Source organism: Cannabis sativa, chromosome X (assembly GCF_029168945.1).
Source record: "Cannabis sativa cultivar Pink pepper isolate KNU-18-1 chromosome X, ASM2916894v1, whole genome shotgun sequence".
Taxonomy (NCBI): domain Eukaryota; kingdom Viridiplantae; phylum Streptophyta; class Magnoliopsida; order Rosales; family Cannabaceae; genus Cannabis; species Cannabis sativa.
The window spans coordinates 18,666,545-18,692,217 of NC_083610.1; the positions used below are offsets into that span (position 1 = coordinate 18,666,545).

General features: G+C 32.9%; 4 protein-coding genes across 7 annotated transcripts; 2 read left to right on the plus strand and 2 right to left on the minus strand.

The window, feature by feature from the left end:
* Window positions 1-3,128: 3,128 nt before the first annotated feature.
* LOC115699496 (magnesium/proton exchanger) lies at window positions 3,129-7,575 on the plus strand. Of its 2 annotated transcripts, none has more exons than XM_030626980.2 (9): window positions 3,129-3,341; window positions 3,761-4,192; window positions 4,300-4,475; window positions 4,772-4,890; window positions 5,062-5,222; window positions 5,746-5,888; window positions 6,240-6,456; window positions 6,597-6,726; window positions 7,061-7,575. In XM_030626980.2, exons 2-9 carry the CDS (start codon window positions 3,832-3,834, stop codon window positions 7,356-7,358), a joined length of 1,605 nt encoding a protein of 534 aa, XP_030482840.2. In that variant the 5' UTR covers window positions 3,129-3,341; window positions 3,761-3,831; the 3' UTR covers window positions 7,359-7,575. The 2 variants fall into 2 exon arrangements, with proteins under 2 accessions (XP_030482840.2, XP_030482918.2); XM_030627058.2 differs by having other exon boundaries at window positions 3,149-3,341; window positions 3,749-4,192.
* On the minus strand, window positions 7,564-10,491 carry LOC115699633 (blue-light photoreceptor PHR2). Its single transcript, XM_030627176.2, has 4 exons — window positions 9,178-10,491; window positions 8,240-8,469; window positions 8,063-8,149; window positions 7,564-7,883 (listed from the first exon to the last, which is right to left on the minus strand). Exons 1-4 carry the CDS (start codon window positions 10,174-10,176, stop codon window positions 7,802-7,804), a joined length of 1,398 nt encoding a protein of 465 aa, XP_030483036.2. The 5' UTR covers window positions 10,177-10,491; the 3' UTR covers window positions 7,564-7,801.
* A 3,139-nt stretch (window positions 10,492-13,630) lies between these two features.
* LOC115699722 (O-methyltransferase 1, chloroplastic) lies at window positions 13,631-15,973 on the plus strand. 2 transcript variants are annotated; one of them, XM_061107046.1, is made up of 7 exons: window positions 13,631-13,933; window positions 14,076-14,236; window positions 14,335-14,455; window positions 14,852-14,976; window positions 15,069-15,197; window positions 15,283-15,447; window positions 15,529-15,668. In XM_061107046.1, exons 1-7 carry the CDS (start codon window positions 13,729-13,731, stop codon window positions 15,541-15,543), a joined length of 921 nt encoding a protein of 306 aa, XP_060963029.1. In that variant the 5' UTR covers window positions 13,631-13,728; the 3' UTR covers window positions 15,544-15,668. The 2 variants fall into 2 exon arrangements, with proteins under 2 accessions (XP_060963029.1, XP_030483149.2); XM_030627289.2 differs by having other exon boundaries at window positions 13,633-13,933; window positions 15,556-15,973.
* A 2,420-nt stretch (window positions 15,974-18,393) lies between these two features.
* Window positions 18,394-25,104, minus strand: LOC115699804 (gamma-tubulin complex component 4). Of its 2 annotated transcripts, XR_004008410.2 has the most exons (17): window positions 24,731-25,100; window positions 24,203-24,491; window positions 23,981-24,117; window positions 23,608-23,706; window positions 23,013-23,133; window positions 22,160-22,432; window positions 21,900-21,980; window positions 21,735-21,818; window positions 21,395-21,481; window positions 21,240-21,295; window positions 20,907-21,074; window positions 20,493-20,718; window positions 20,087-20,175; window positions 19,323-19,476; window positions 19,095-19,217; window positions 18,753-18,999; window positions 18,394-18,688 (listed from the first exon to the last, which is right to left on the minus strand). XR_004008410.2 is itself a non-coding variant. In XM_030627365.2 (16 exons), exons 1-16 carry the CDS (start codon window positions 24,898-24,900, stop codon window positions 18,934-18,936), a joined length of 2,223 nt encoding a protein of 740 aa, XP_030483225.1. In that variant the 5' UTR covers window positions 24,901-25,104; the 3' UTR covers window positions 18,394-18,933. The 2 variants fall into 2 exon arrangements, 1 of the variants encoding a protein (XP_030483225.1); XM_030627365.2 differs by having other exon boundaries at window positions 18,394-18,999; window positions 24,731-25,104.
* Between the last annotated feature and the right edge of the window lie 569 nt (window positions 25,105-25,673).

Below are 25,673 nucleotides of genomic sequence, written 5' to 3' on the forward strand. Positions count from 1 at the left end.
CTTTAATGGTAAACGACATGTTGATGAAAGATGTTATTACATATCGATCCAGTCATGTATAGTCAAATTATACACACAGTACATTTACTACATGTCTATCCATATATGTAATTTGAATCAAAATCGCACGCATTAGAGTATAGTGCATAGTAAACCATACTTGGTAATTTCATATTAAAGATTTCTTACTTTAATACACTATCGACTTGGTTTATTCGTATTGTATAATCTTAATTCTTTTGTATGACCTTACAAGATTATACCATCTCTATATGAATAAGGAATTTTTAAATATTATTAATTATACTTCTATAATTAATGTATTTATTTATCTTATAATTATATTCATATATTCTATAATATATTATCCATTAAATACTTACTTTGAGGACACAAACCTTAACGATAACTATTTTGATCGCTGGCGCCAATAAATCTTCTTTTAATTAAGAATAGTAAATTATTTCTTCTAAATTAACTGGAATCGCTAGTTTGAAATTAAATCATTCTTATTGCGAAGATTCTTAAGTTTGACTTTACACGCTTTTATCCTTTCCCCAAACTTTGTTGTAACATTCCTCCCCCAAGGCTTTACAAGGTCCATAGGTGACCACTACTGCCATAAGGAAATAGTAGTGCTCTCTAAAATTGGAGACCACTGCCATAGTGGAGTGACAGTGGTTGGTTACTACACAAGGAAAATGAATTCACTGGCTAAATTGTATTTTCAACATTCATGTACCAAATACAAGTGAGAAACACCACCCATGGCTTCCTACAAGCCATGCGTGACCACTGCTATTGTCCGGCTCCAACTGTTGGCAGTGGTCACGCGTTAGGGTTTCAGACATCGAAATAAGGTTTTTGGGTCCCGAGACTCCCAAAATATAATTCAACATAAAAAATAAGTCAAAACACACCCCGAGGGGTCCAAGAGCATGCATGGCCGACCACTACCGTTTGGTCATGTCAGTGCTCGCAACTGGTACAAGTCAGCATAAATTACATTCAGTAAAATAGGCATAACTCTCTCAATTTTTATCCAAATGACTTGGTTTGACTTGCGTTGGAAAGATAATTTTGATACGGATCAAAGTTTGTCTCACAGCCATGAATCAATTCTGAGTTTATTAGGCCCAAAATCGGCTTACAAGCAAGCTAGTACATTTTACTAAAGAATTAGGAAATGCGGCTAAGCGAGGGTTGGTGGAGCACAGTGCCACAGCCTATGTGGCATTGTGTGCGAGCATCGACTTTTCCAAAATGTATGTGTTCAACACTCATCACCAACATCGTACATTTCTAGGAGAGAGGTGACATCCCATCACTCCATTTCAAATTGGTGCATCCTCAACCGAAAATAACTAATTGTCTAATATTTGTGGGATATTTGCCTGGAAAAAAGGGAATTGTTAAAGATATTTATTTACTTGTAATATTTTATTCATGAAAAATAGTGGTATATGGGATTTGTTAATGAGATGCCCCCGATGTGTGGGGATCACTAACAAACCCTCTAGCCTATATATACATCAAGTAGGAGGTTGAGAAAGTAATCTTCTTCTTGATCTTCTTTTTGGACCCCTTTTCTCTCTTTTTTGGATCTTTCTCTTCGTGACCTTTCCCTTAAAGTTCACTTGACAACAACCAAGAACACCAGATTGATTCCTTCATCTTGTTCATTGAGTCCATCATACTCAGGCGACGCCAGACCTCAAAACATTATTGATACACACCTTTCTTTACAAATTATTAGTTTATTGTTCTCAAGAACTTTACAACCATTAATTTAGATCAGATTCATGAATATCAAGTCTCCCATGAGTCTTATATTCATAAATCTCAATCAAGATTTCACCTAGAAATCCTTGACTGTATTTTTATCCACACACTCTTGAGAAGATAACTCTGGTGTTTCAAATCTAATCAATAAAATTACAAGTAGACGTAGCCCCATTACCATCGCGACATGGGAGTGAACTACTATAAATCCATAGTGTCCATTTAATTTATTAGTCAAATTAATTCACCGTGGTCCTCTTTTATTTTATGATCCTCTTAGATCAGTTGACGATAAACTGCGTCAACAAACTCGATTAGAGAGAGATTGTCGCTACAACAATCCGAGAAAGAGATTGATAGTTCTTGGCGGTACAAAACTATTGTAAAAGGTTTGGAAATACCTTAGTGAAAAATTCTCGGTTGTAAGGGTTAGTCAAGCCTGTTAACTTAGCTCGATAGTGGAACTCAAAGCTAGATCCATAACTTTGAAGACCAAGGACGTAGGTAGTATAGTTCTACCGAATCTTGTAAAATTTGAGAGTGCAATTTCTTACCCGTAAACTCTTTACTTTACAAGTTTGATTATTTGCTATATACATTATTACTTGCCATATTACTTGCATTTATTTCATTAAGAGATTAATTGCATAGTTTTGTGTTAAAAGTCTTAAGTTACCGAAATTAGTTTAAATTTCCAATTCACCCTCCTCTTGGAAACATATCTTGAGTTAACAAATACATAGTGAGATTTAAATTCATACTGCAAGTCATAAACTTGAACCCACAAATCCAAATTATTAATCACAACAGACCGCGGATCCTCCCTTCGCTTTAATTTTGTAAACACAAATTGTGTTTTATTGAACGTCCACGGAGATCCATCTACAACTCTTTTGAGATCCAAATCATGATAAAACTGAAATAAATATCGATTAACATTCAGCTCTTTCACATACATTCTCTTGCCAAACTGCTATAACGAGACTATCATGTGCCTCATCATGTCGCTTTCTTTAGGTCTATTTGTAAAAAAAACTACCAACAATACACCAACGCTCATCAATCGTTCACTCCTCATTTTTAGGAAAATCACATATCAACTCATGCTCCTCTTTTCCTTCAATTACAACATTGGTACAATTCTCTATATCACAAATAAATATGTTACTAGAAGTTACAATCGACCCCTACAATTACTACAATTAGGGTGTGTATAAATCGATCTGACTAATCTAATGACAATTAATTGATTCAATTACAATCAACGACTAAATATTAGATATTCAATTATGATCGGATCGAATTAGATGGTACTTTTGAATGTTAGTTACATCATATTAGAAGCTATGACACCTTAATATTTTAGTCGGTGCCCAATGAGTCTTTCTAGATAGATACAGAACAGCACACACAAACCATGCACGTGTTTTTCGATCGCTCAGAGTGAGAAAAACGTGGGTTCACAAACCCCCCAAACCGCCGACACATTCTTTCTCCATAATTGGTTAGACAAGCCGCGGGGTTCGCCGGAGCGCCGCCGCCGGTGGGTTCCCGCGCTGGTAATTTTCCAGATAACCTTCTCTTCTTATTTCAATTTGTACCCACTCTTTCTCTTCCATTACCATTTCTGTTTTTCTCATTCATTGGCATCGTGAACTATTAATGAACATAGAGTTTTGCTATAATTATGGGAAATTTCGGGTTTGTTTTCTTGTCGGTGGTTGCAATTTGGATCTGAACAGTATATTTTGATCGATTGATTGGACTTATATGAATCCAACCTGTAACAGAGTCTGTACGTCTTTGGACTTTTGGGATTATTGTTAGTATTATAAATAATTTGTGGGTGCTGCCTATTTATGATAATTTCCTTTTATCTATATCCGTATTGAACTTACTTCGATGATACATTCAATTGGGAAGTAGTACTTGATTTAAGATATATCAATAAACTTCTGATTAACAGTTTCTGTTTCAGCTCTGTCAATGACTGGTGACTACTAGTGTTACATAAAAGTAGCTTAATTGCATAAGCCAACTGCAGTAAGAATGGTTGCACTTGCGAGTTTTCTTCGACAAGAAACGTGTGAAAGCTACTTTATTTTTCATGCTGAAACTAAATTGGGAAATGGGTTTAGGACATTTTTGTATTTTCTTGGTCTTGCTTATTGTTTCCTGGGACTATCAGCAATAACTGCTCGTTTTTTTCGGTCTATGGAAACTGTTGTGAAACACACACGTCAGGTTGTAGTGACTGACCCTTCTACTGGGGAAGAAACCATTAGGCATGAAAAAGTTTGGAATTTCACTATTGCAGACATTACCCTGCTGGCCTTTGGGACTAGTTTTCCTCAAATATCCCTAGCTACTATTGATGCCATAAGGAATTTGGGGAACCTCTATGCAGGAGGTTTGTTTGTTTAGTGGAATCTTCAATTTTTTCTTTCCTTTTTGCATTAAACAAATTTTAGAATTTAATATGGGTTTTTTTGTGTGTCTATTTTTTGAGTTTCTTAGGTTTGGGCCCTGGAACCCTTGTTGGTTCTGCTGCATTCGATCTCTTTCCTATTCATGCTGTTTGTGTTGTAGTACCGAGAGCTGGAGAGTTGAAAAAGATATCTGACATAGGAGTTTGGCTAGTGGAGCTTTTTTGGTCTTTTTGGGCTTATATTTGGTTGTATATAATTCTAGAGGTAATTAGTAATTTGTGTAAATCTTCAATTTCTTATGTTACAGGATGTTATTTTTGTTTCCTGTTTACCACCTGATCAACAAAAAATGTTGTATCTTGTTTACTGCTTGATTATTTGCAATATTACTGTTTCTTGTCTTCACCGTATTCGGTATTTCACACATATAAGTCATTAGAGATGATTAATTTGCTAAGTCGTTCACCTTTCTGCTTATGTTCTTCTTAATGGTCAATTCATCAAAGGAAAATATTCAATTATGAATCTAGAAATGAGATAGTTTTGCTCTATGCTTACAGGTTTGGACCCCAAATGTGATAACGTTGTGGGAAGCCTTATTAACAGTACTTCAGTATGGTTTATTACTAACACATGCTTATGCTCAAGACAAGCGCTGGCCTTACATATCTCTTCCTCTGTAAGTGACTTTTATTTATGTTAGACACAAAAACACAAATTTCGTCACTATTTCTCTTATATGTTTCTGAGTTTTCGTTTTATAATAGCTGGAATTGTAAAACCTTATTGCAAGCACATTTTGTTTTTATATATTTACTTTATACATTTTGGTGGATCTTTCATTCTCAAGAAAAAAAGGTGAAAGGCCAGAGGAGTGGGTGCCAGCTGAGGCAGCTTCAGGCAAGCATGATACAACTGTTGGCAAAGGCTACTCTGAAATACTTCCAGTCAGTGAAAATGCAGACAGAAATGTTGTTGATATTTTCTCCATTCATTCAAGAGATGAAATAGGTACTTTGAAATGCCAATTATGGTGTCAATTAGTCTTATTTAAACTGTAAGTTCAGATGAAATAGATTATGTTGTAATTATTATTATCAAAGAGAACTATGCAACAATTTCCAGCCAAGTAACTAAGCCATCCAAATTGACAGAATTGGCACCAAAACATTCCCGATAAGCATTCTATTAGAGGCATAAAACTATGATTTATATTTTAAATCATCCAGAAATGTCAAGAGTCAGCACAAAATAATACAGTGTGACCCTCTGGAATTATAAGAAGGGGGCCTGGGCAAAATGGCCTCTTTTTTAAAGTCAAGGGGACTAGAATTTGTAAGGAATGTGTGTATTGCTCTTGGAACCATGAAGTGATACCAGAAGATAATAGCTTGAGCATGTGTCTGCAGATTTGAGTAGCTAAATATTGCATAGAAAAAGAACAGAGAATTATAATTAGTTTTTTCGTTGCATTCTGTTATGTCTTATAACATCATTTGTTTAAACTAACATTTAATTTCACATTGAATGTCAGAGTTTCCTGGCCCAGGGTATCAAAAGGTGCCTGGATTCGATGATTCAGCAGAATCGTCAAATAAAAATTTGGAGGAGGAGACAGCTTCAGAAGATTCTGATATTCTTGTACTTTGGAGACAGCAGTTTGCGGATGCACTCATGGTATTGCACTTCTGCTGTGTATAAGTAATTACCTAGCGACATCTATTTTATTTAATCTCGTCCAAAATTCTAATCAACACAATTTCAGGTGTCAACTTTGATTGTTATGCAATAACATCATCCTTTTTAATTTCTAAATCTAACAAGTTTAACACAGATATATATTAGATGAATGTTGGAAGTGTTTCTTTTTAATTAATTCAATATTTTTCTATTATGTAGTTGAGTGTGCTTACACAAGGATGTCTTTATTGATTTTTTTTCTTTTCAAACTCAGCTAGCTTCTATTATGTTTTTTTTATCAGTATTCATATTTCATTCCTGATGAATAATTTCATTCTCCCTGCACAGTTGGAAAGCAGAGAATCAAGAAAATTGAATAATGTATACCTGCGACTTGCAAGAATTTCCTGGCAGTTAGTTTTGGCTCCATGGAAACTTATGTTTGCTTTTGTGCCTCCATATAATATTGCCCATGGTTGGGTTGCCTTCATATCTTCTCTCATTTTCATCAGCGGTATTGCTTACATAGTGACAGAATTTACAGATCTGATAAGCTGTGTCACAGGTAGTTTGAGTCATTTAAGTTGAATTTTCTGGCTCCTTTCAATATTGTTCTTGAATAATATGATTCTATAAACCAAGTTGGTCCACCCAATATTATCTCCCCTCTATATTTTAGATTCAAACATGTTTAATTCTTTGCAGGAATAAATCCATATGTCATAGCATTTACTGCATTAGCAAGTGGCACTTCGTGGCCAGACTTAGTTGCGAGTAAGATTGCTGCTGAACGTCAGACAACGGCTGACTCTGCTATTGCAAACATCACTTGCAGGTTTAGTCATTTAACGTCCATTTCAATTAACAACTTCTTGTTTAATGCAAATGGTCAAGATATATTTTGTTTCTGAGTTTTAAATGGAACCTATGCAAATCGCAGTGATATATAAGTAGAATTCTCTCAGCAAATTCAAACTGCCTGAGAAGGAAACTAGAAAAAAAATCTCTACACTAACATGTCATAGTGCCTCATATTTGAGCTTGACTTTTGGTTGATAATTTTAGCAAAACTATTGTCTCTTGTGTAAACCATTTAGCAAAGTAGGTTTGATAAGCCCTTTACTAATAATACTTAGTGTGTAAACTATTTTAGTTTTGCAATATTGCAGCAATTCAGTGAATATATATGTTGGCATTGGTGTTCCATGGCTGATTGACACTGCATACAACTTCATAGCATATGGAGAACCTTTGCACATTGAGAATGCTGCTGGACTGAGCTTCTCACTACTTGTATTTTTCTCTACTTCTGTGGGATGTATTGCTGTTCTAGTATTTAGGCGTCTAACGTTGGGTGCTGAGCTCGGAGGACCAAAGCTCTGGGCTTGGCTTACCTCTGCCTACTTCATGTTACTTTGGCTTATTTTTGTTGTGCTATCTTCTCTCAGGGTTTCTGGAATCATATGATACGAGCAATTTTTCTGCTCATTTCTTTTCTATTGGATATAGTTTTTTTGTTTCCTTTCCCTGTTATAGTAATATATCAGAATTATGTAATTGAGTGTATGATTAGGTTCAAAGTTCTTTTCCTTTTATGTTAAAAATACTCATTCATTTTTGTAACTGTTTGAAAATAATTTAAGTTGTATGAAATGTTGAATACTGATGATTCTTTTTGTGCCAACTACCAATGGAATGTTAATAATGTTATTGACCCAGAAAAAAAATATATCATACATAAACAGAAGTCCTTAAACAAAATTTGACCATTTTATTTAGAGAACCCGGAACAGGAAAAAGTTTCGCACGCCTACTCCATCTCTAATAGCTACATTGTGGGGCGCATAATGAAGAAACGAAATCAGCAATCCAAAGTAAATTTTCTCTTCACATAGAATATGCATTCTAACTTAAGCAAAGGCGCCGGTACATGCTGTTGCTGGAGCATTGTCTAGCTGTTTCTTTGCTGAACTGTATTTCTTGGTAATGAATCTGCATTTTCAACAACAAAACATTATTAATCAGTTTCTTTTTGGAGAATAAAGAATTATGTCAATAATTGTCATCAATGCCAGCCCAATTGACCCAGTGATGATGTTTTCATTCACCAAAAAGAAGATATTGATTTTTCTAGCATTAGCTAAAGAAAGCCTCCAAAAATGTAAGTTTACCTGAAGAAATCCCTCCACAATAACTCGAACAGTAACCAGTTCATTCCACTGCCATCATCATTCTTATTGGAGGAAGCAGAAATTGTCCTGCTAACCATAGAGTTTCAATTTTAATGTCAGAACCTATGTTGAAAAGTTTCCAAATATTATACGACGAAGTAGAAGTTTAAATTAGACCTGGAAGTTGTTTTCTTTAGCTCATCAAACATCGAACGCGGAGAAAGGCATCCCATAGCCAGCCATGGAGAGATTTTGCAGGAAAAGTTTGCTCCATATATGCTGTCATGACTGCCATCCTTGCCCCCTTTGGGAGGCTGTGCTTGGCACTCAGCTGCAAACTTTTTAAGCCTTTCTAGTGCTTCTGTTTCTCCTCCAACCAAGGAAGCATTGGCAGCTGGCTTTCCATCCTACAATACAACAGATTAGTAAGTAAATACAACATGAGAGAAAGAGAGATGAAGAAAAGTTTGTTTATAAATTGATCTGTAAATAAATATAACATTCAGATATATCAACCAATGTTAATTCAGTGTCTTCAGTTAAACATTCCAAAAGCTCGTGGAAATAGTAGAGATTCTTAGATTCAGTAAAACTGACTAGCTATATCAGTCCTAAAAAGGAAGAACACTAGTTCAGCTAATGTCTATGGTACCTTAGAGAAGAGAAATTTCAGTGGAAAAGAAATGCATAGATAGATGGCAGTAGTAACATGTCCACATAAAATTCTACTATTGTCTACCTGATTCAGATGAAATTAGTAGATACTCTTATCACTCCCACTAGAGTTCTTGCACAACAGTCACACAACAATGCTAATATGCTAATTAATGTCCTCAATCAAATCAAAAGTATTTAGTTTGCAAGTCATTAAACTTAGTGAGTTTCATGACCAACTATCCAAGTACTCATGCCTCAGAAAATTTAATACCCTTCTTCTGTTTGTTTTGATTTCTCAGCTATGAACAGATTTTTCTTTACCAATAAACCACTGGATCCTCGTTTTCTTATGATACATAAAAGGCTTATATTATAACACATTCGAAACCATACAAGTATAGTCATTATCTTGAAGCAAACTATACTTGTTCATTTTGAATACTTAACAATGTAATTACCTGAGTCAATGTTGCAGATTGGTTAACACCCAAATCCATCAATGAAGGAATATCTCCAGGCTCAACATCACCACGAGAAGGCAAGCCCTTCATTTGTTCAAGAGCCTCAATGGTTTGCCTCACCTCCAAGCCTTGAACTTTCTCTCTAAATCCACCATAATTGGAAGGCATATCTTCCAACTTAAACGGCAAATCATCAGCATGATACAATGTACTTCCCCAAAAGTACTTCACCTCAAAATTTTCATCTTTCATGGCTGCTTCAATCCGCTCTTCGGTCTTGACCTCATCATGAGAAACCTCTCTGTGCGCATAAATTGCGTCCGCACCAATAGCCTTAGCCAACTCCACCAGAACAGTCTCAGGCTTTCCGATTCTGACCACAAGATCGGACCCTCGAGCTTGGAGGTTCTTCCTGAGATCCTTAACGGATTCAACAAGAAACGTGGCTCTGTACGGACCAGTTTTGTCGAACCCAGATGAAGATTTGCCGTAATCTCTAGGATCGAAGCAGTAGACAGGCAAAACTGACATGGACTCGTTGTGAGCCGAGTTGAGGCACTCGTTGTCGTGGACCCTCAAATCGTTGCGAAACCAAACGATAGAAGCTCGGCGAACTGCGGCCCCATTGGAGGGATCCATGGGACGGCGGGGACCCAAAGAGAGAGGGTTCTGAAGAGGGTTAGCTGAAATGGTGGACTTGAATGAAAGCTTCGGCTGCTGAGACACAGAAGCGGCAGAGAGAGAAAGATGGGTAAGAGAAGAAGCTTGTGTGGGGACTTTAGCCTTGTTGGGTTGAGAAAACAAGGTGGAAATTTTGGATTGTTGGAAGAAATGAGTTGGGAGAATTGTTGAGAGAGAAAGAGAAAGAGAAAGTGAAGCAGTGGCAAAAGGGGGTAGCCTGGTTTCTCCAGAAGACGACGGCACAACAACAGCCATTGAATTTTGCTCCTCTGAAGATTGGGTTTCTGGGTTCTCCATTTTTGAATCTGGGTCCATTTTTCTTTTCACTTTGGGAGATTGGTTCTAAAGATTAGCGACGAAACTTGATACTAAGAATGCAATGAAAGAAGATAAGCTCTTGTTGGTTTCTCTACCTCTGGTCTGTTCTTCTCTCACCACCTCTACTCAAATAAATAAATCTATTGATTTTGGTTAGTAAAAAATTTCTGGGGTTTCTATTAAATGCCTTTTATATTTTTAATTTTTCAAATTTTTGATCTAAAAAAAATCATCAGCCCTTCCATATCTCATACCTAACATTTCCCACTAACTTTCAAGTTTCAATATTTTTTCTTTTTTTTTTAAAAATACAGTACACCATTATTTTGGGGTTGGTAGAAATATTAAAAAGATTAAAAATGGTTTTAATTAAAAACTAAAGAAAATTGTAGTTTAAGCTGAAAGTTATTTTTCTTTTTGTTTTATATATTTATGAGATTAATTATAATTTATAGTTTTTCTTTCTTACAAAATTATAATTTATAGGTTGAGTACTTGTAAATTTTATTTTTAATCAACCGTATTTCTTATAAATCTTTTGGTGGATTTATGAGAGCATTTTGATATCTTTCATAGGATAAGATTATAGTAGGAATTTTATTTTGTTCATACAATTAGACACATTTATGCTTTGGTATTTAAAGTAATTATAATTAATTTTTGTTATACGAGGGTATATATTTTAGGAAAATTCTATAATGCACCCCCTTAAAAGGGGTACACCGATACATCTTTATCTGTTTTAGTATCCGAAATAATTTTTTAGTCAAATTTTTTCTCATGGTCATGTAAATTATACTTATTTAAGTCGTATAACGAAAATTTTATGAAAATTCGGAAAAGTTTAACACGCCAAAAATTGCGTTCAAATAGTGTGTTGCACGCGTGACTATTTTATTTTATACGCGTGTAAAATAGACTGTTTGAACATTGTTTTCTATATTGTAAATTGTTCCAAATTTCTTAAAATTTTGTAAGATATCTTAAATAGCTATAACGTACATGAATATGAAAAAAATTAGACTAAATTTTTTTCTAAATACCGAAACAAGTAGAGGGTGCATCAATACATCCATTTTAAGGGGGTGCATTGTAGAATCACCCTATATTTTATGTGTTTTTTAAAACGTTTAGAAGAATTTGTGAAGTTGAAAACAGAGTCAGTTTTGCTTCTTTCTTTTTACATGAGAAGTAAAGCTAAATGTTTTTTTTTTTTTTAAAAAAAAATAACACTATAAATTTTTTTTATAAAAAAAATTGTACAGTTCTATATATAAAAAAAAACAATTATAATTTCTCGCTAGCAATGTTACTATAGTAAAAAATTTCTATACATGGCCATGAGTTTTGGTAAAATGTCAATGTTATTTGTATTTGTTTCATGCTAAAAACATTATTAATGTTTATTTAGAACATTGAAATTTGAAACCACACTAATATATTCTAAATAAAGACAACAGAAAAAAATATATATACATTCAGATTCTGTCAATAAAAAGGAAAAATAAAATCTGTAAATATACTTTCTTTTCTATCATGTTTTTCTTGCCTTTTCAATTTTGCATTATTTTCCTTTTAGAATTTCTTCTTCTTTTTTTCATTGTTTTTTTGAAAAATAAGAATTTTTTTAACTGTTCAAATTTTGTTACTTTTCATTTAAGAAAAACAAAAATAAAGAAGAAATTATGCCACGGCATAAAATTCAATATAAATTTAGGGAAAAAAAAGGTAATAACTCATAATATATCAGGTTACAATCTTATTTATTTTTTGAACAGAAAACATAAAAATATTTCTAATAGTTAGAACTCTTTCCAGAGTATATTTACAAGGCAAAAATATTGAAGAAACAGACTAAGTAAAGAAATCAATAATTTGAAGAAAAAAACATTTGGCCATAATATTATTTTGGTAGGACTAAACAAAATAACATAATTAATGGGAAGAACATGCACATTCTTATTGGTTAATAAACAAAGTGTTAAAAAGCAGTTGATACAGATTTTAATATATTAGTTTATTGTATTATTATTTTATTTTTTGTATTATTAATGTTTGGTCAAATAAAAATTAATTGGAAAGGAGGTGTGCTGAGCTGAGGACAAGACGGCAAGTAAGACTAGTGAATTTTGTTGTGTTGATATAATATAAGTAAATAAAAACAAGAGAGTAGTTGGTGAGAGTTTAATAAGTAGTTAGGTGGAGATAAACTTCTTTTAAAAAACATTTTTGGAAAAATATACCTTATGAATTCTTTTTTAAGTTTTTCTTTTCATAAATTAAAGCATATTTATACCGATACAAGATATATAAATTATAATTGAAATTAGAATAATAAATTGGTATAAAATATAAAATAATTAGAAACAATATTTTATTATAGATCGAAATGTTTGAATTTGATTAAATTGTTATTCTTAGAACATATAATTTATAAATCTTTAAAGGACATATTTATCATTTTAATTTTAAATTAATAAACATAGAATTAATATGAAGCAAATTAAGGAAAGAAAATTTATTCTTTATGAAAATAAGAGGAAAATTTTTTCTTTTATTTTATTATTAATTTGTGTGGATCAAACTAGTTTTTTTCCTTTCTAAATTTAATAAACAAATGAATGAGAATCAATCTCAATCTCATGTAATTGATTTTTTTCTCCTTAGTAAATATATAGTCGTTACAACAAATTCTTTAGTGTTGATTTGGTTAAGTAAAATGCTATATGCCAATATATATTAAGAGTCTAAATTATTTTTATAATATTAAAATAAATAACAATTGAAATTAAAATATCCAGAAAAGAACAATAGAAATATGTTTTATTAATTTAGTTTTTATAATTAAATAATAATTATTTAGTTTTTTTCTTTCAGTTTTGATAAAAAAAATTATTAAAAGTGAACAATTAATCAATTGATATATGTTAGTATAGGTAGATTTAGTAAAATTTAATGAAAGTGGATTTAAAAGCAGCAACAAAAACGTAACACATAATATTTAATTGGTAAAAAAAATGTATTATATAAATATGTGAAATTAAAAAATTAATGTATTTATGTTACAATGAAGAGTTTTATTTGCACCTCATAAAATTATTAGTACATCTTATTTAAATAATTTTTATTTTATATAGAATATATTTTTTATTTATATTATTTTTTAAATTTTTTTCTTCGTAAAAATATATTTATAAAATAAAAAATAAAATATATTTTAAATATTAAGACAAAAAAATTAAAATAAAAAATTATACAAAGTTTAATTAAAAAATAAATAAAATAAAAACTCATACATAATTTTAAAAGAAAAATTGCAAATAAAATATAACTAATGATATTAAAAAAATATTGTGTAAAAGAGAAATTTTAAAAAATATTAAAAGTATTTTTTAAAAATTAATTTAATTTAATTATTTTTTAATATTGGGTGAAATATCAAATATCATTATCATTATCATGATCATGCTCGGCCGTTCTTATGCAAATATCTTTACTATCATTTATCATCAATGGAAGATTAATTGAAAGTGCAGTGTTTAGTAGTGTATGTATGGAATGTATTGCAGCAGTATTGTGGGATTTTCTCACAATCCAGCCACTGTTTTCTTCAACAAATCAATACCCTACGCTTCAAAGATATGTACCAGTAAAAATGGCAGCTTCAGAGCAAAATCCAACGATGAAAATGACCCATTACTCCAAGCCGCCATTAACGCAGCTTCTCTTCGCTTACAAGAGACCCTTCAACCAGGCAAATCCATTTCCCTATGTATTGCTTCAAATCGCTCCATGTTTCATTCAGACAATTCCTCGAATAGTTAGTCAGCTAAGTTTTATTCTTCCGTATCTCTTTTATGGCTAAAAATGGGTTTACTTTTTCCTTGCAAATGCAGAGCCTCTTTTTCATGATCCATACGCGGGTTGCTTTATTTCTCCCCAGTTTCGTCTTGATGATAAGAAGCAGTGTTCTTCTTCTCTTCATTATTTACTCACTACTAAATTCATTGATGATAAATTGGTTGGCTTTGTGAACCAAGCTGATGGACTAAAGCAGGTGATTAGCCATGACTAGTAGTAAATAGACAAAAAATGATTACTTGTTTTCATATCTCTTTGAAGCTCAACTCAAGTGTTGTGTTCTTGAGCTTGTAGGTTGTTCTGTTAACTGATGGAATGGACACTCGGCCTTATCGACTTAGGTGGCCAACCTTAACTAGAATATTCGATATATCCCCAGATAGAATATTCAAAGCAGCTACTGAAAAGCTTCAAGGTATGCTTTCTTTAACAATTTTTTGTTCATATACTATTAGAGTTAGAGTCTCACGTTTCTAACGTGATGATATAAGATGAATGAGCTATTCCTCTCATTCTCAATTAGTTTTGAAATGAATCCCATATATCTAACAATTCTAACACATACTATTGCTGGCATTTGAACATTGCTGATGTTGATTACATAATCATAGTTAGCAAATTATCTCCCACTTGTTTTTAGCTTGTCTTTTTGAACTTATTTGAAAAATTTACACCAAAATTCTCTATTTTTCTTGAATGTAGTCTTGTCATTATTGAAATTTGACAATTAAGAGTGTTGTTTTTCACTTATAAGGTCTTGCACTAAGCTGTGTACAATGTGCTGATACAGTTGTTTTTCAAAATGAATCAGGGAATGGAGCTAAACTTCCAAAAGGTTGTTTGTTACGTCATATTCCATTGGAGTCCTCGAACATTCAGCAGAGTCTGTGTGCTGATGGTTTTAATGGAAACCGGTCTAGTATCTGGGCCATACAGGTTCTTTAGATTTTCACTTTTTCAAAATCCATATTTCATTTTGTTTATCATAAGGATTTCTTGATGAGATCATTTTGGTTTATTTACTGTAGGGACTGCCTGTGATGACTTTGTCCAGTTTTGAGGAGATTTTGATCACTGTAAGTGGTTTGGCTACAAAGGGATGTTCGTTCTTGGGCGTATTGCCTGCTCGGGTTGTAGAAACCAATATTGGAGATGAGGTTACATGTCTAGATTCTCAAATGTAATTCCTTTTCTTTGTCAGCAACAACAAAGACAGCATTTGAGTACTTTTCTTTTGTGCAGTCTAGTATAAGAGAAAGGATGGAAAAAGTGTTCTTGAGTAATGGCTTTCGGGTGGAGATGATTAAGCATGAGGATGTTGCTAGAAGTTTTGGAAAGTTAGTAGCGCCGGGAAACTACAAGACTGTACTGTTTGTTGCTGAACAGTTGCGGTTTTCTGATGATCAAGTAAGAGTACCTCTCTTTGTCTTTTCTTTTGTTAAACAGTTTTTTGTTTTGTCAACATTTTTCTTTGTTTGTTGTTTGTAGTTTCTAACATGCTAGCATGTTGGGCAGATGGAAACATGGAGAAGTGAGTTCCAGAGACTCGATGAAGAAGGGGATGAAGAAGGTTTCGAGGAGCTTTAGATGTAACAAGTAATTTTTATTAGTCAACAACAAGACTAAGAAAACATCCAGGTGAACTAATTTGATGGCTAGTTTGATTTTTGTAATGGGCGTGGCCATGATGGATGTCTTTTAGGCAAATTGTGATAATATTCAAAGGTTTCAACGAAAACTAAGGCGTTGTTTGGTTGGAAATAATAAAATGGAATGCAATGATAAAAAAATAATTTTTATATAATTTTTTTGTTTTATTGTATTTTAAAGTATTAGAATGTCATTCTAATTGAATGACGTTTCCATCATTTTGATGGAATGACTAGAAAGAAAAGTCATTCTAATAGAAAAAATTTAATAATTTTTGTATCAATTGCTTTTATGCATTTTAAATTTAGTTTCATTCTTCCTAATCAAACATTACCTAAGATTTATGCTGTCCTCACTTTAGTACCTACTACCTTGTATTCAGCAAAAAAAAGAAGCCTAGCACCCTGTAACTGTAAGTAAAAGTCAATTAAAAAAAATGATATATTACTACTGAAAGTAGTATAATTTAAATATATTATTAGTTGTATGATTTTCTTCATTATTATTCTATTCCTTAATTAAAATTGAGGACATTTGATCTTTTGTCAAAAAAAAGATGAAGGTATAATAGTAATTCTAGCTTAAACTACTATAATGGTAGTCTTCATGTTTTCTCCTTTACTCGTACTATGGGCAGGAAGTAGACTGAGACCTTATCAAGTCCTAATTGAGTTAAGGAAAAAACTTTGTTATACATTGTTTTTGGTTGTTAAAATTGTGACTGCAAAATATAAACTTAGTTTTTTTTAATACACTAGACGTTTGGTTAATGTTTTCTAGATATGAAAAGATAAAGGCAAACACTTCAAAACTCTTGACCTTGGAGTCCATATTTTTTCGTGTTGAATCATGCTCATGCCTTTCGAGCTTATACTGGTTTTTTATTGTGTCAAAAAGTCTAGCTCATATTTACAACACTAACCTCATGTATTCTAAAAGATTGTAATTAGAATCTAAAATAGATGTCAAAATAGTTTCAAATATCATTAAAATATTTTTAGTCAGAGCATGTATGATAAAGTTTTATTGATATAATGCTATATATTAACATTTTAATAAAAAAGAAAGTAGTATGTTAAATCTTGTGCCAAATTCATCATAAAATAAAATTTAGTTTAAATTTTAATACAATAAATACTTTTGAAAAATTCTATAATGGATCCTTAAAAATTGGTGCATCGATACACCTCTTTGTATTTTCGACATCCAAATAGTTTTAATTTCAATTTTTTTATAAGATATGTACATGTTAGTTATTTAAAACATCTTACAAGTTTTGAGAAATTCAGAATAATTTAATGTGCCAAAATAATAAAGTTCAAATAGTTTGTTGTATGTGTATCTTTTTTATTTTGTATCCTTGTAAAATAGATAGATTGAACTCTATTTTTTATATCCTAAGTTAATTTTTAATTTCTCAAAAATTTTGGTGATATCTTAAATAATTACGATATACAGTGTCATATAAAAAAAAAATAAAATGAAAACTATCTAAATGTTGAAAACAGAAAGAGGTGCATTAGTGGAGTGCACCCTAAAAGCACCTAATACTTTTTTTAGTTATAGTTTTCATTAATTATTAATGTAAGTTATAACACTCATTTTTGAACTACAATGTTGTCATCAATTATTTTATTTTTTAAAGAGTTATTTTTAAAATCTTATAATTAGAATTTTTGGACCTATGTTTTGCCCTTCATTTTTTCTTAAAAAGTATTCTTTCAATTAAGGAAGTTTTATTTTTCAATATATTTCGCATTTTAAGGTTCTCTATCATCTGTTAGGATTTCTCGTTCCTAAATCTTTAGCCACGAGAAGTTGTCTTTTTTCTTTGGTCAGGCCCGTCAGCCCTCTTCGGGCTTAGGCATTACTTAGCTGAGGTTTGACCGGTGCAGCAGGTGTAGCATGATGCCTCTCTATGTGTCATATTACTTTTTCTCTATGAGTTGTTCTGTGTTGTCGATAATTTCTTCCAAATTTTGGGCTTCGTTCGATGTATTTGGGAGGTTTGTTTGATCGGGATCTAAGTAGGATTGTTGATGGTGGCATGGTGGTCTAAGGAGGACCTTGCTTTCATATTGGGCAAGGACTCAATTTGGGTTTCAATCCTTGGTGTTGTGATGAGGGGTCGGTGGTTCCAATTCGAAACTAGCGATTAGGTTTTGCTTAGTGCGATTAGGTTTCGATGTTACCGTTTCCAATAAAATATTTGGTTTCGATGTTACTATCTCCATGTACAAGTAGGATTAGGAGATGCGAACTTAATCTACCTATATATGAGTCTTATCTCTATGATATATATTTGAGTATTTTTTATTTTGTTTTGTTTTATTGTTAGTTCACTTTCTCTGTTCTTCGGTAGCTCATCTAGTCGTTGTTAGTAGTTTGAAATAATAAATTTTCTACTGTTGAAGGGGTTATTAGTGGTGCAATTACGTACCTTGCACAATAATTGAGTGTTCAAATTAAGAAATTGAATAAACATAATATAACAAAAGATAATTGTAATACTGCAATCTTTTTCATTTGATGTTATTTATGCAATCTTTTTCATTTGATGTTATTTAAGTTTTTTTTGTCAAGCGATCTAAAAATTAGACACTCAATTAGTTGTTGTGTTTCTATCAAAGGAGACGTCCGATTGAATTGTAAGATATTATTTTAACTGATTGCAATTAATAAAATTGCATGATTTCTTAACCAAAAAAAAAAAAACTAATTGCATTCATGAATATGGTAGGAATATACTGTCGTTTTTCTTCTTAGCATTTCACACATCAAAGAGCAAAACAGTACCTTGTATAAATATATAACACAAATTGCCTACAAAACATAATGACGAAAAAACTTCTAAGATACATTTTCTTCAAAGCAGTGGTAAGAAATTTTTTACCGGTAATCTTCCAAGTACAAGATGCCTTGAAAACTCCTCTCTCTCTCTCAGAAGAAAAAAGAAAAATGGCTTGAAGACTCGCGTGGGATCCGGTCACAAACCAACCTACGCCACCAACCGAAATATGCATGGGAATACTAACAACGAGAACATAGAATGACAACCTCACCCTTATCAAGTTAGCTATGAAAAATGCTCCATCAACCTCGCACCACCCAACTTTCGTATGGACAAGTACGAAATCGATTTCATTGAGCAGAAACAAATCAAGTAGTCTTTCCTAACTTCTTCAGTAACTCTACTCTATTTACATGGCACGGTGTTGCAATATATTAAGGCATGAAATGATGCTACTGCTGATTCAAAACCGAAACAGGACGAGGTCTGACAACATTCAGTACACCTCTGGCAGTTGCCTGGTAAGAGTAGATATGAAGATGAGCTCTGTTAAAAAAGTACATGGAAGAAAGGTTTTGAGTATTACAGTAATGCCCCTCTTTCCTCGCATTACCTCAAAGAATGAATTGAAGTTCAAACGCATAAGAAAACGTCGCAGAAATGGGGCTCTCTGACTCCCAACAAGCCTGCTACTCCGCAATATTGTGTACAACGAGTTTGATTTCTTGTTAAATTCCTGAAATCAGAGTAAGCAAAAAAACAACTCCATTTAAATGTGACGTAAAAAATTCGAGGATTCAGCATAGATTTTATGTTAAGTAATCCTGTTAGCCAGATGTACCTCCGTTATATGTTCTAGTTCAGATGTATTTGCAATGCTTTCTTGATTGTCAATGCTCCAGCAGAACCGAAGACAAAGTTTCATTATACTGTCCAGTATTCTTGATAAAGAACCGATATCCAGGAAAGATTGTGAAATTAAAGCTGACAAATACCTGACAGATTTTATTTTTTTGGAAATATCATCAATATAAAGAGCCGCAGCAACCATATAGAAAATAAGTAATATGGCAACTGAATAAATAAAGCCACTTAACCAAATTATTCAAGCAAAACCAGAAAAGTTCTCTGCAAAACTTGGGGACATTTACTTGCTTTGTAGAGAACTAAGATAGCAACATGAGTCCATAAGTCTTGTAATTGAATATCAAGTATTAAAAAACTAATTTCAATGCCTTCTAAAAGCAAGCTATATATATTATTCTCATATTGAGCAATTTATCACATAAATTTATTGTCCTTGCATATAATGCGCCCTTGAGACATACTAGATACTACTGCTTTGCAGAAAGTCTCCAACACAAGAAGTTTGAACAAGGATATCCCATTCCCAGAAGATAATTTGCAATGAAACGAAAGGGACGTTCCCTTGTTATATTTAATGTACTGTGGCTACGAAATTGATACAAAGTGACATCGTTACTCATATCCAATTTGTAAGTTAGGTGAAAATAGCAGCCTATTCTAATAGTAAGACACTAACAATTCCAAAACAGCAAAGCAAATAATAGAATAAGATGGAATGAGAGCTATATATTGACTTACTCTTGATGAAATCCCACTAGTTCAGTAAAATCATGAGAATCTTGAATGTGAGCTTGAAGAACATTCCATTGAGATTCTATCACATCCACCTATAGCAAATACAGAAACATTTTGAATGAGGATGGAATATCAGATGGTCAACATTTATCGACTATTGTAAAGATGTGCACTTTTATGGTTTTATACATATTACAAATAGTGATTGTAATAATACATTCATGCAATCACATGAACCAAAGTAAGCAGTGATTGCAGAAGCCAATCATCTTAGCATAGAAGCAGTCTAAAAACTTTTTTTCTGTTGACAAATAAGATCAGCATAAACACAATTCAGTACAGTTTTTTTTTCTAAGAGAACTAATATTAAGGAAAAATATTGAGAAGGGAATAAGAAACTTGTAAAGACCTGTATATAAAATTGAAGATTTCTAATCAAGAATGCCATATGTTCTCTAATACGCCACATTGGTCTAAATCGTTGTCGTCGTTGTTGAGATACTGAGCAATTTATGCGGTCATTGCGGTGTTTGGCAAAATCTGTGTGATCTTGGTGCATTGCAGAAGCCCATGATTTCTCCAATTCCATTTGTGTGCGCTTAAGACGTAGCAAATATTGAAAGACCCTGCTGTATCTGAAGCAAAACCATTGTAAACATGTAAATGTGTGAAGCAAAAAAGAAACATCAATTTCCAACAATCAAATGTTTGAGAAAAACAGCTTTTTTACCTCTTCCTAAATAAAAATTGATTAAAAATTAAATAGGACATTAAATACTAAACATCAAGAGCAAAGCATCCACAAGTAGTGTTGTAATCTTACTTAGATAGCACTTCTTGGGTGAAGAACAACTGTAGCGGCCAATCAACCTTGTACTCAAGAGCGATCCCATCCCAGCCATCTAGTGTTGCTTCTGAAGTACCACCTATGTTCCCATCCTTCGGTAAAGCTCCTTGGGAGGATTTAACAGTCATTCCAAACAAAGGCATCCTAGAAGGTAGAGAATAGTTTATCATACACTAAGCTTGTTGTGAGTGAAACCATCAAAAGGAAGCACCGAAAATTCCCTAAGCAGTCTTTAATCAAATGAGTCAATTTTTCCACACAACCAAAGCAAAAGAAAGTGAGTTGGAGGAATTGAAAAAGTGCTCTAACCTCAAAGATACTCGGGTGAAGTATTTGTCTTCCTCACCAATAGTTTTTATTGCTGCCTATATTGCAAATAGATTAGAGCCAATGGATTTATTTCCTAACTACTAATATTCAATTTCAATTACAAAACAAGATGAGTCATGTAATATTTATCTTACCAGCTGAAAAGGAATCATGAGATCAGCTTCAGCAGTTGACTGGCGAGGAGGTAAACGCATCAACTGGCGACTCTCCTCGAGAAATAACTGGCATAGTAATTTAGTTCAAGTTAAAAGTATTTTTCTTAAATCATAAACATATTATTAGTGTCAGTAATGTCTGCACAATTCAAGAAATATTAATATGGCGCAAGATAGAGTATTTCACACAGAATATAAAATCTATAAGAGCTACTAAGACTTAAATTCACTTCCTTCATCGGAGAGGAAAAATGTGCCTAGCAAACCTTATAATTGCTAAAATAAAGAACATCACTTTCAAGAAATGTGCACCATATACCTGAAAGAAATCTCCTTTCGCCAAAAGGAAATAATCCTTTAAGGCCTTCAGATGGCCATTCAGGTCAGCTCGTACAACTACAAGCTGCAGCAGTGAAAAGTTTACATTAGATTTCAAGCCCACTGGCCACTAGCATTACAGACTCAAATATGTCACACTCCAGACCTGCCAAAGATGACTGGCTGCAATAGCCCGGATGGAATCAACGGCATATTCGAATGATCTTTTGTGAAACTCTGAAGATTCCTGCACAATAATCCAGAAATAAATTAATCTCCTGCCTACTGAAATAACTGTAAAGACAGTATAAAACTATTCATTTCAGTATCAACGATCAATTGCAAGCTGTCATCTTGTACATCTACATGTTCAAGAAGTCAAGGCATAAAAATTGAACTCTCATTGTATAAAGTTGGCTGGAAAACCTTTAAATCGGAAAGCATCGCTTCAATCTTATCCGCTTCAGACTGTGGAAGCAGTTCTTCTCCAATCTTTTCTTGATCAACAAAAGGCTCCTTATGAAAAGGAAACCGTCCAGTAAAGCCTTGAAATTTCTGAGTGCCCCTTGGCATTTGCTGATGATGTACAACATCCTGAAACCGAAAGGCATGACTTGGGTTGCGAAGAACCCTGATAGCTTTACCCGCAAACAAAATTGATTCTGCAACACGCATGTGAATGTATTCTGGTAGCATATCCTACAGAAAAGAAAGAAAAAATCCAGTATGATACATGAAATATTAGGTGAGATTCCATTCATAAGTTTTTCTTTAGGGAATAATAAAGAAACTTCAAGTCCACATTGAAGAAGCTAAAATGAACTATTTTGGCCTAAAGAGTGAACTCCAGATCCTTCAAATCTTTCATGAGAAACTACTATACTCTAATGTCACATAAATTACAGCACCCTTTCCTTGTTAGAGAGTATTCAATTTCTTATGAAATTACACTTGTTAACTAACCTATTCCATCTTTATTTCAAGACTGTAATATTACAAAAAGACGGCACTAACCCTAACAAGGTAAGTATCCTTAAAAGGTGTGAAATTTTGTTGAATGGAATGAAAGAAAAAAAAAAGTGACAATAGAAAATTTAGCAGCAGTACCAGTATCATCCTATACTCTGACTTCAGTGAAAATTGCAAAAATAAGTCAACATCTATATATATATATATATATATATATATATATATATATATATATATATAAATTTATACACCAAGGGTGAAAATTATGAGTATGAAACAAGACATGCACAGGAAAGGCCAATCAGGCTACCAAAAAAATATGAAAACCCAGGTGCCAATCTGTTAGAGATGTATCCTCAGTTGATAATCGTGACAACTTTTCTGATATGTCTGAATGAGATGAGCTATGATCTACGTCTGTGTCTTCCTGCCTGAAAGGTTATAAGCCCATAAAATCTTTTCATTTTCCTTGCAATGGATAAAACAAAACCAAGCAGGAAAATGAAAATACAACAATACCATGAACACAAAATTTCTACAATACATGACTTCTAGGAGCTTATGAGAATAGATAGAAATATTTATCCAATGCTTGCAATTGCAAAACCTATTAATTCTCTTTTCAAAATGCAATTGTAGTACTTATATTATTTTCAAAGGAAACATTTTAAATACACCATTCACAACACAAAGCTATCCACTAATAATCTCGTAGAAGCATACAAAAAGTACAAATTAATCAGATCTTTGGTTCAAATAATAAATATGTAATCTTGTTATAGAATTTCCAAATAGCACCAAATAAATCCCTTAAACAAGAAGAGCCTTGCAAACTACCTTCAAACAAAAAAGTTTGACAATGAAATTATTTTCACCCCTAAGAAGTTGTTTCCTTCAAACATTACCTCCTGATAAAAAATTCCCCATAGTGATCTTGAAGAGTCCCATAAACCACCCAAGCTGCGAGCTGGTTATACATAACCTGATGTCCGTGCCAAAGAAGCCTACAATTCAAACACCACAATCATGAGTAAGCGAAAAGAAAGATATACAGAGTATAATTGTGTCTACATAAAAACCAGATACTAAAATAAATAAACAAGTAAGTGTTGAGCAATAACCAATGCAGTAGCTCAATACTAATTTAAGAACACCAAGCATGCATACATTCTGGTTTAGTTTATACTAATCATCTCAAGGCAATGAAGAATTAGGTGCTGGCTGACAAAAAAGTTTACATATTAAATGATCAGGAAATATCAAGAAATAAGATCATACCTTTGAATGCATGTCTGCAATTCTGGAACTCCGCAATGGCATCGTTTGTGCAACAGATTAAGAAGTTGGCCACCCCGAATATCATCTCGCTCAATCTCTAGAACAAGCTCATGGAGAGGTGGCAAAAGAACAAAAAACTACACTCCCAATAAGAATACAGATAAATTATTTATATCAAAATTCTCTAAAGATAAAAATGGTATAAAAAAATTACAGGCCGACCTTATTGAGTCCCTGGGTAACTGTTGCCAAAATGGGAACAGTTTCAGACAGCAATTTCTGCTCAATGTGGAGAACAGCAGACCTATACACTGACAAAATCTCAACTATACCATTAGCAATGGCTCTACGATACACACTCTGCCTCCCAGTTTTCCCTTTGGACAACTCAGAAGTTACCAAAGGATTCACATTTCCCGATCTTATCCAACTCAAATTCCGAGACTTGACAGAAAATCGGTCTAGCTCCCTATAATAAAACCCTAAAGTGACGATCCTCTCAATCTGATCCCTGCATTCACATCAACCAACACTCCAAAATATAAAAGACGTACATTTTATCAACAAAAGCAAACAAAGACACAAATGCACCTCCAATTTCAGAACTTGACTATTAACAAGTACAATCGTGTGCCTTAGAATAAAAACTCTACGCAATAAAAAACTATCAACAACTAAGCATTAAACGATTATCTCTTCAACATTCAACAATTGAATACAACATATTATTTTGAATTTTCGGTTAGGTACCTTTCGCTGGGTTCGAGGAATGAAATATCGGGCGCGAGCTTAAAAGTAGGCTCATCGGCGACGGGAGCATCGGAAGGTAGAGAGATGCCGAGAGAATTGCAGTGTTCTCTCTGGTCGATGATGAGATCACCGGTGTAGCCACAAAGTGCAAGCAGAATCTCGTGCAGCATTGTTTGTTATAGATTATGGGTTTGAAATGAAGATGATGATGACCATACTCAGTCTCTCTTTCTCTCTGCAACTTTTTTTTTTTTTTTTTTTTGGAAATGCGCGGTACTAAATACTAATCGAACTCTTCTGCTTTCAAGTATTTTTGGCTTTCTTCTCTTTTTGGGTTTTGGTTTATAATTACCAATGTGCCATTGTGGTTAGCCTTCAGTTTTTTTCTTTATTTTTTTGACAAAAGTAAACAGATGTAATTAAGAAAGAATACATTTTAATCAAAAAAAAAAAGTTAAGAAGTGTTATAAAATATATAAGAATAAAAGAGGAAGATGAAGAGAGAAAAAAAATTGAATTAGAATTTTTTTTGTTTATTCTAATGAGGTGAACCGTATTTATACCATGACTAAAAGAATAGGAAACTAAATGATGTCTATAAAAACTATCTCATCAAAAACTTGCTAAAAAAATTTGGTCAAAAGAAAAAGAGTCCAATATAAATTAACTCTCTATTATTTAGTCATTCGTGAAGATCTTCTAAATGACAAATTTCAATCTTGTATATCGTCTTCTCAAATGTTGATGTTGGTAATGACTTTGTGAATAAGTCTGCAAGATAGACACTTGATTGAATTTTTTGAACACCAATATACATTCTCTTGAAATGTATAAAGAAGAATTTAGTGAAATGGATTTTAATTCGATCCCCTTCAATGGACCTTCCTTTTAGTTGCGCGATGCAAGTAATATTATCATCATAGAGTATTGCTTGTGTTGATAC

Bases quoted from the DNA above. Each gene is read 5' to 3' on its own strand.
- LOC115699722 (XM_030627289.2), top strand. From the start codon at position 13,729: ATGTATGGAATGTATTGCAGCAGTATTGTGGGATTTTCTCACAATCCA. The intron at 13,934-14,075 runs GCAAATCCATTT...TTGCAAATGCAG, and splicing joins ACAAGAGACCCTTCAACCAG to AGCCTCTTTTTCATGATCCA. The intron at 14,237-14,334 runs GTGATTAGCCAT...TTGAGCTTGTAG, and splicing joins AAGCTGATGGACTAAAGCAG to GTTGTTCTGTTAACTGATGG.
- LOC115699804 (XM_030627365.2), bottom strand. From the start codon at position 24,900: ATGCTGCACGAGATTCTGCTTGCACTTTGTGGCTACACCGGTGATCTC. The intron at 24,118-24,202 runs GTCGGCCTGTAA...TTGGGAGTGTAG, and splicing joins TTACCCAGGGACTCAATAAG to TTTTTTGTTCTTTTGCCACC. The intron at 19,000-19,094 runs GTAATGCGAGGA...TACTCTTACCAG, and splicing joins ACTTCAATTCATTCTTTGAG to GCAACTGCCAGAGGTGTACT.
- LOC115699496 (XM_030626980.2), top strand. From the start codon at position 3,832: ATGGTTGCACTTGCGAGTTTTCTTCGACAAGAAACGTGTGAAAGCTAC. The intron at 4,476-4,771 runs GTAATTAGTAAT...CTATGCTTACAG, and splicing joins GGTTGTATATAATTCTAGAG to GTTTGGACCCCAAATGTGAT. The intron at 5,889-6,239 runs GTATTGCACTTC...CTCCCTGCACAG, and splicing joins AGTTTGCGGATGCACTCATG to TTGGAAAGCAGAGAATCAAG.
- LOC115699633 (XM_030627176.2), bottom strand. From the start codon at position 10,176: ATGGACCCAGATTCAAAAATGGAGAACCCAGAAACCCAATCTTCAGAG. The intron at 8,150-8,239 runs GTCTAATTTAAA...TATGGTTAGCAG, and splicing joins CTAAAGAAAACAACTTCCAG to GACAATTTCTGCTTCCTCCA. The intron at 7,884-8,062 runs GTAAACTTACAT...TTGAAAATGCAG, and splicing joins TTGTGGAGGGATTTCTTCAG to ATTCATTACCAAGAAATACA.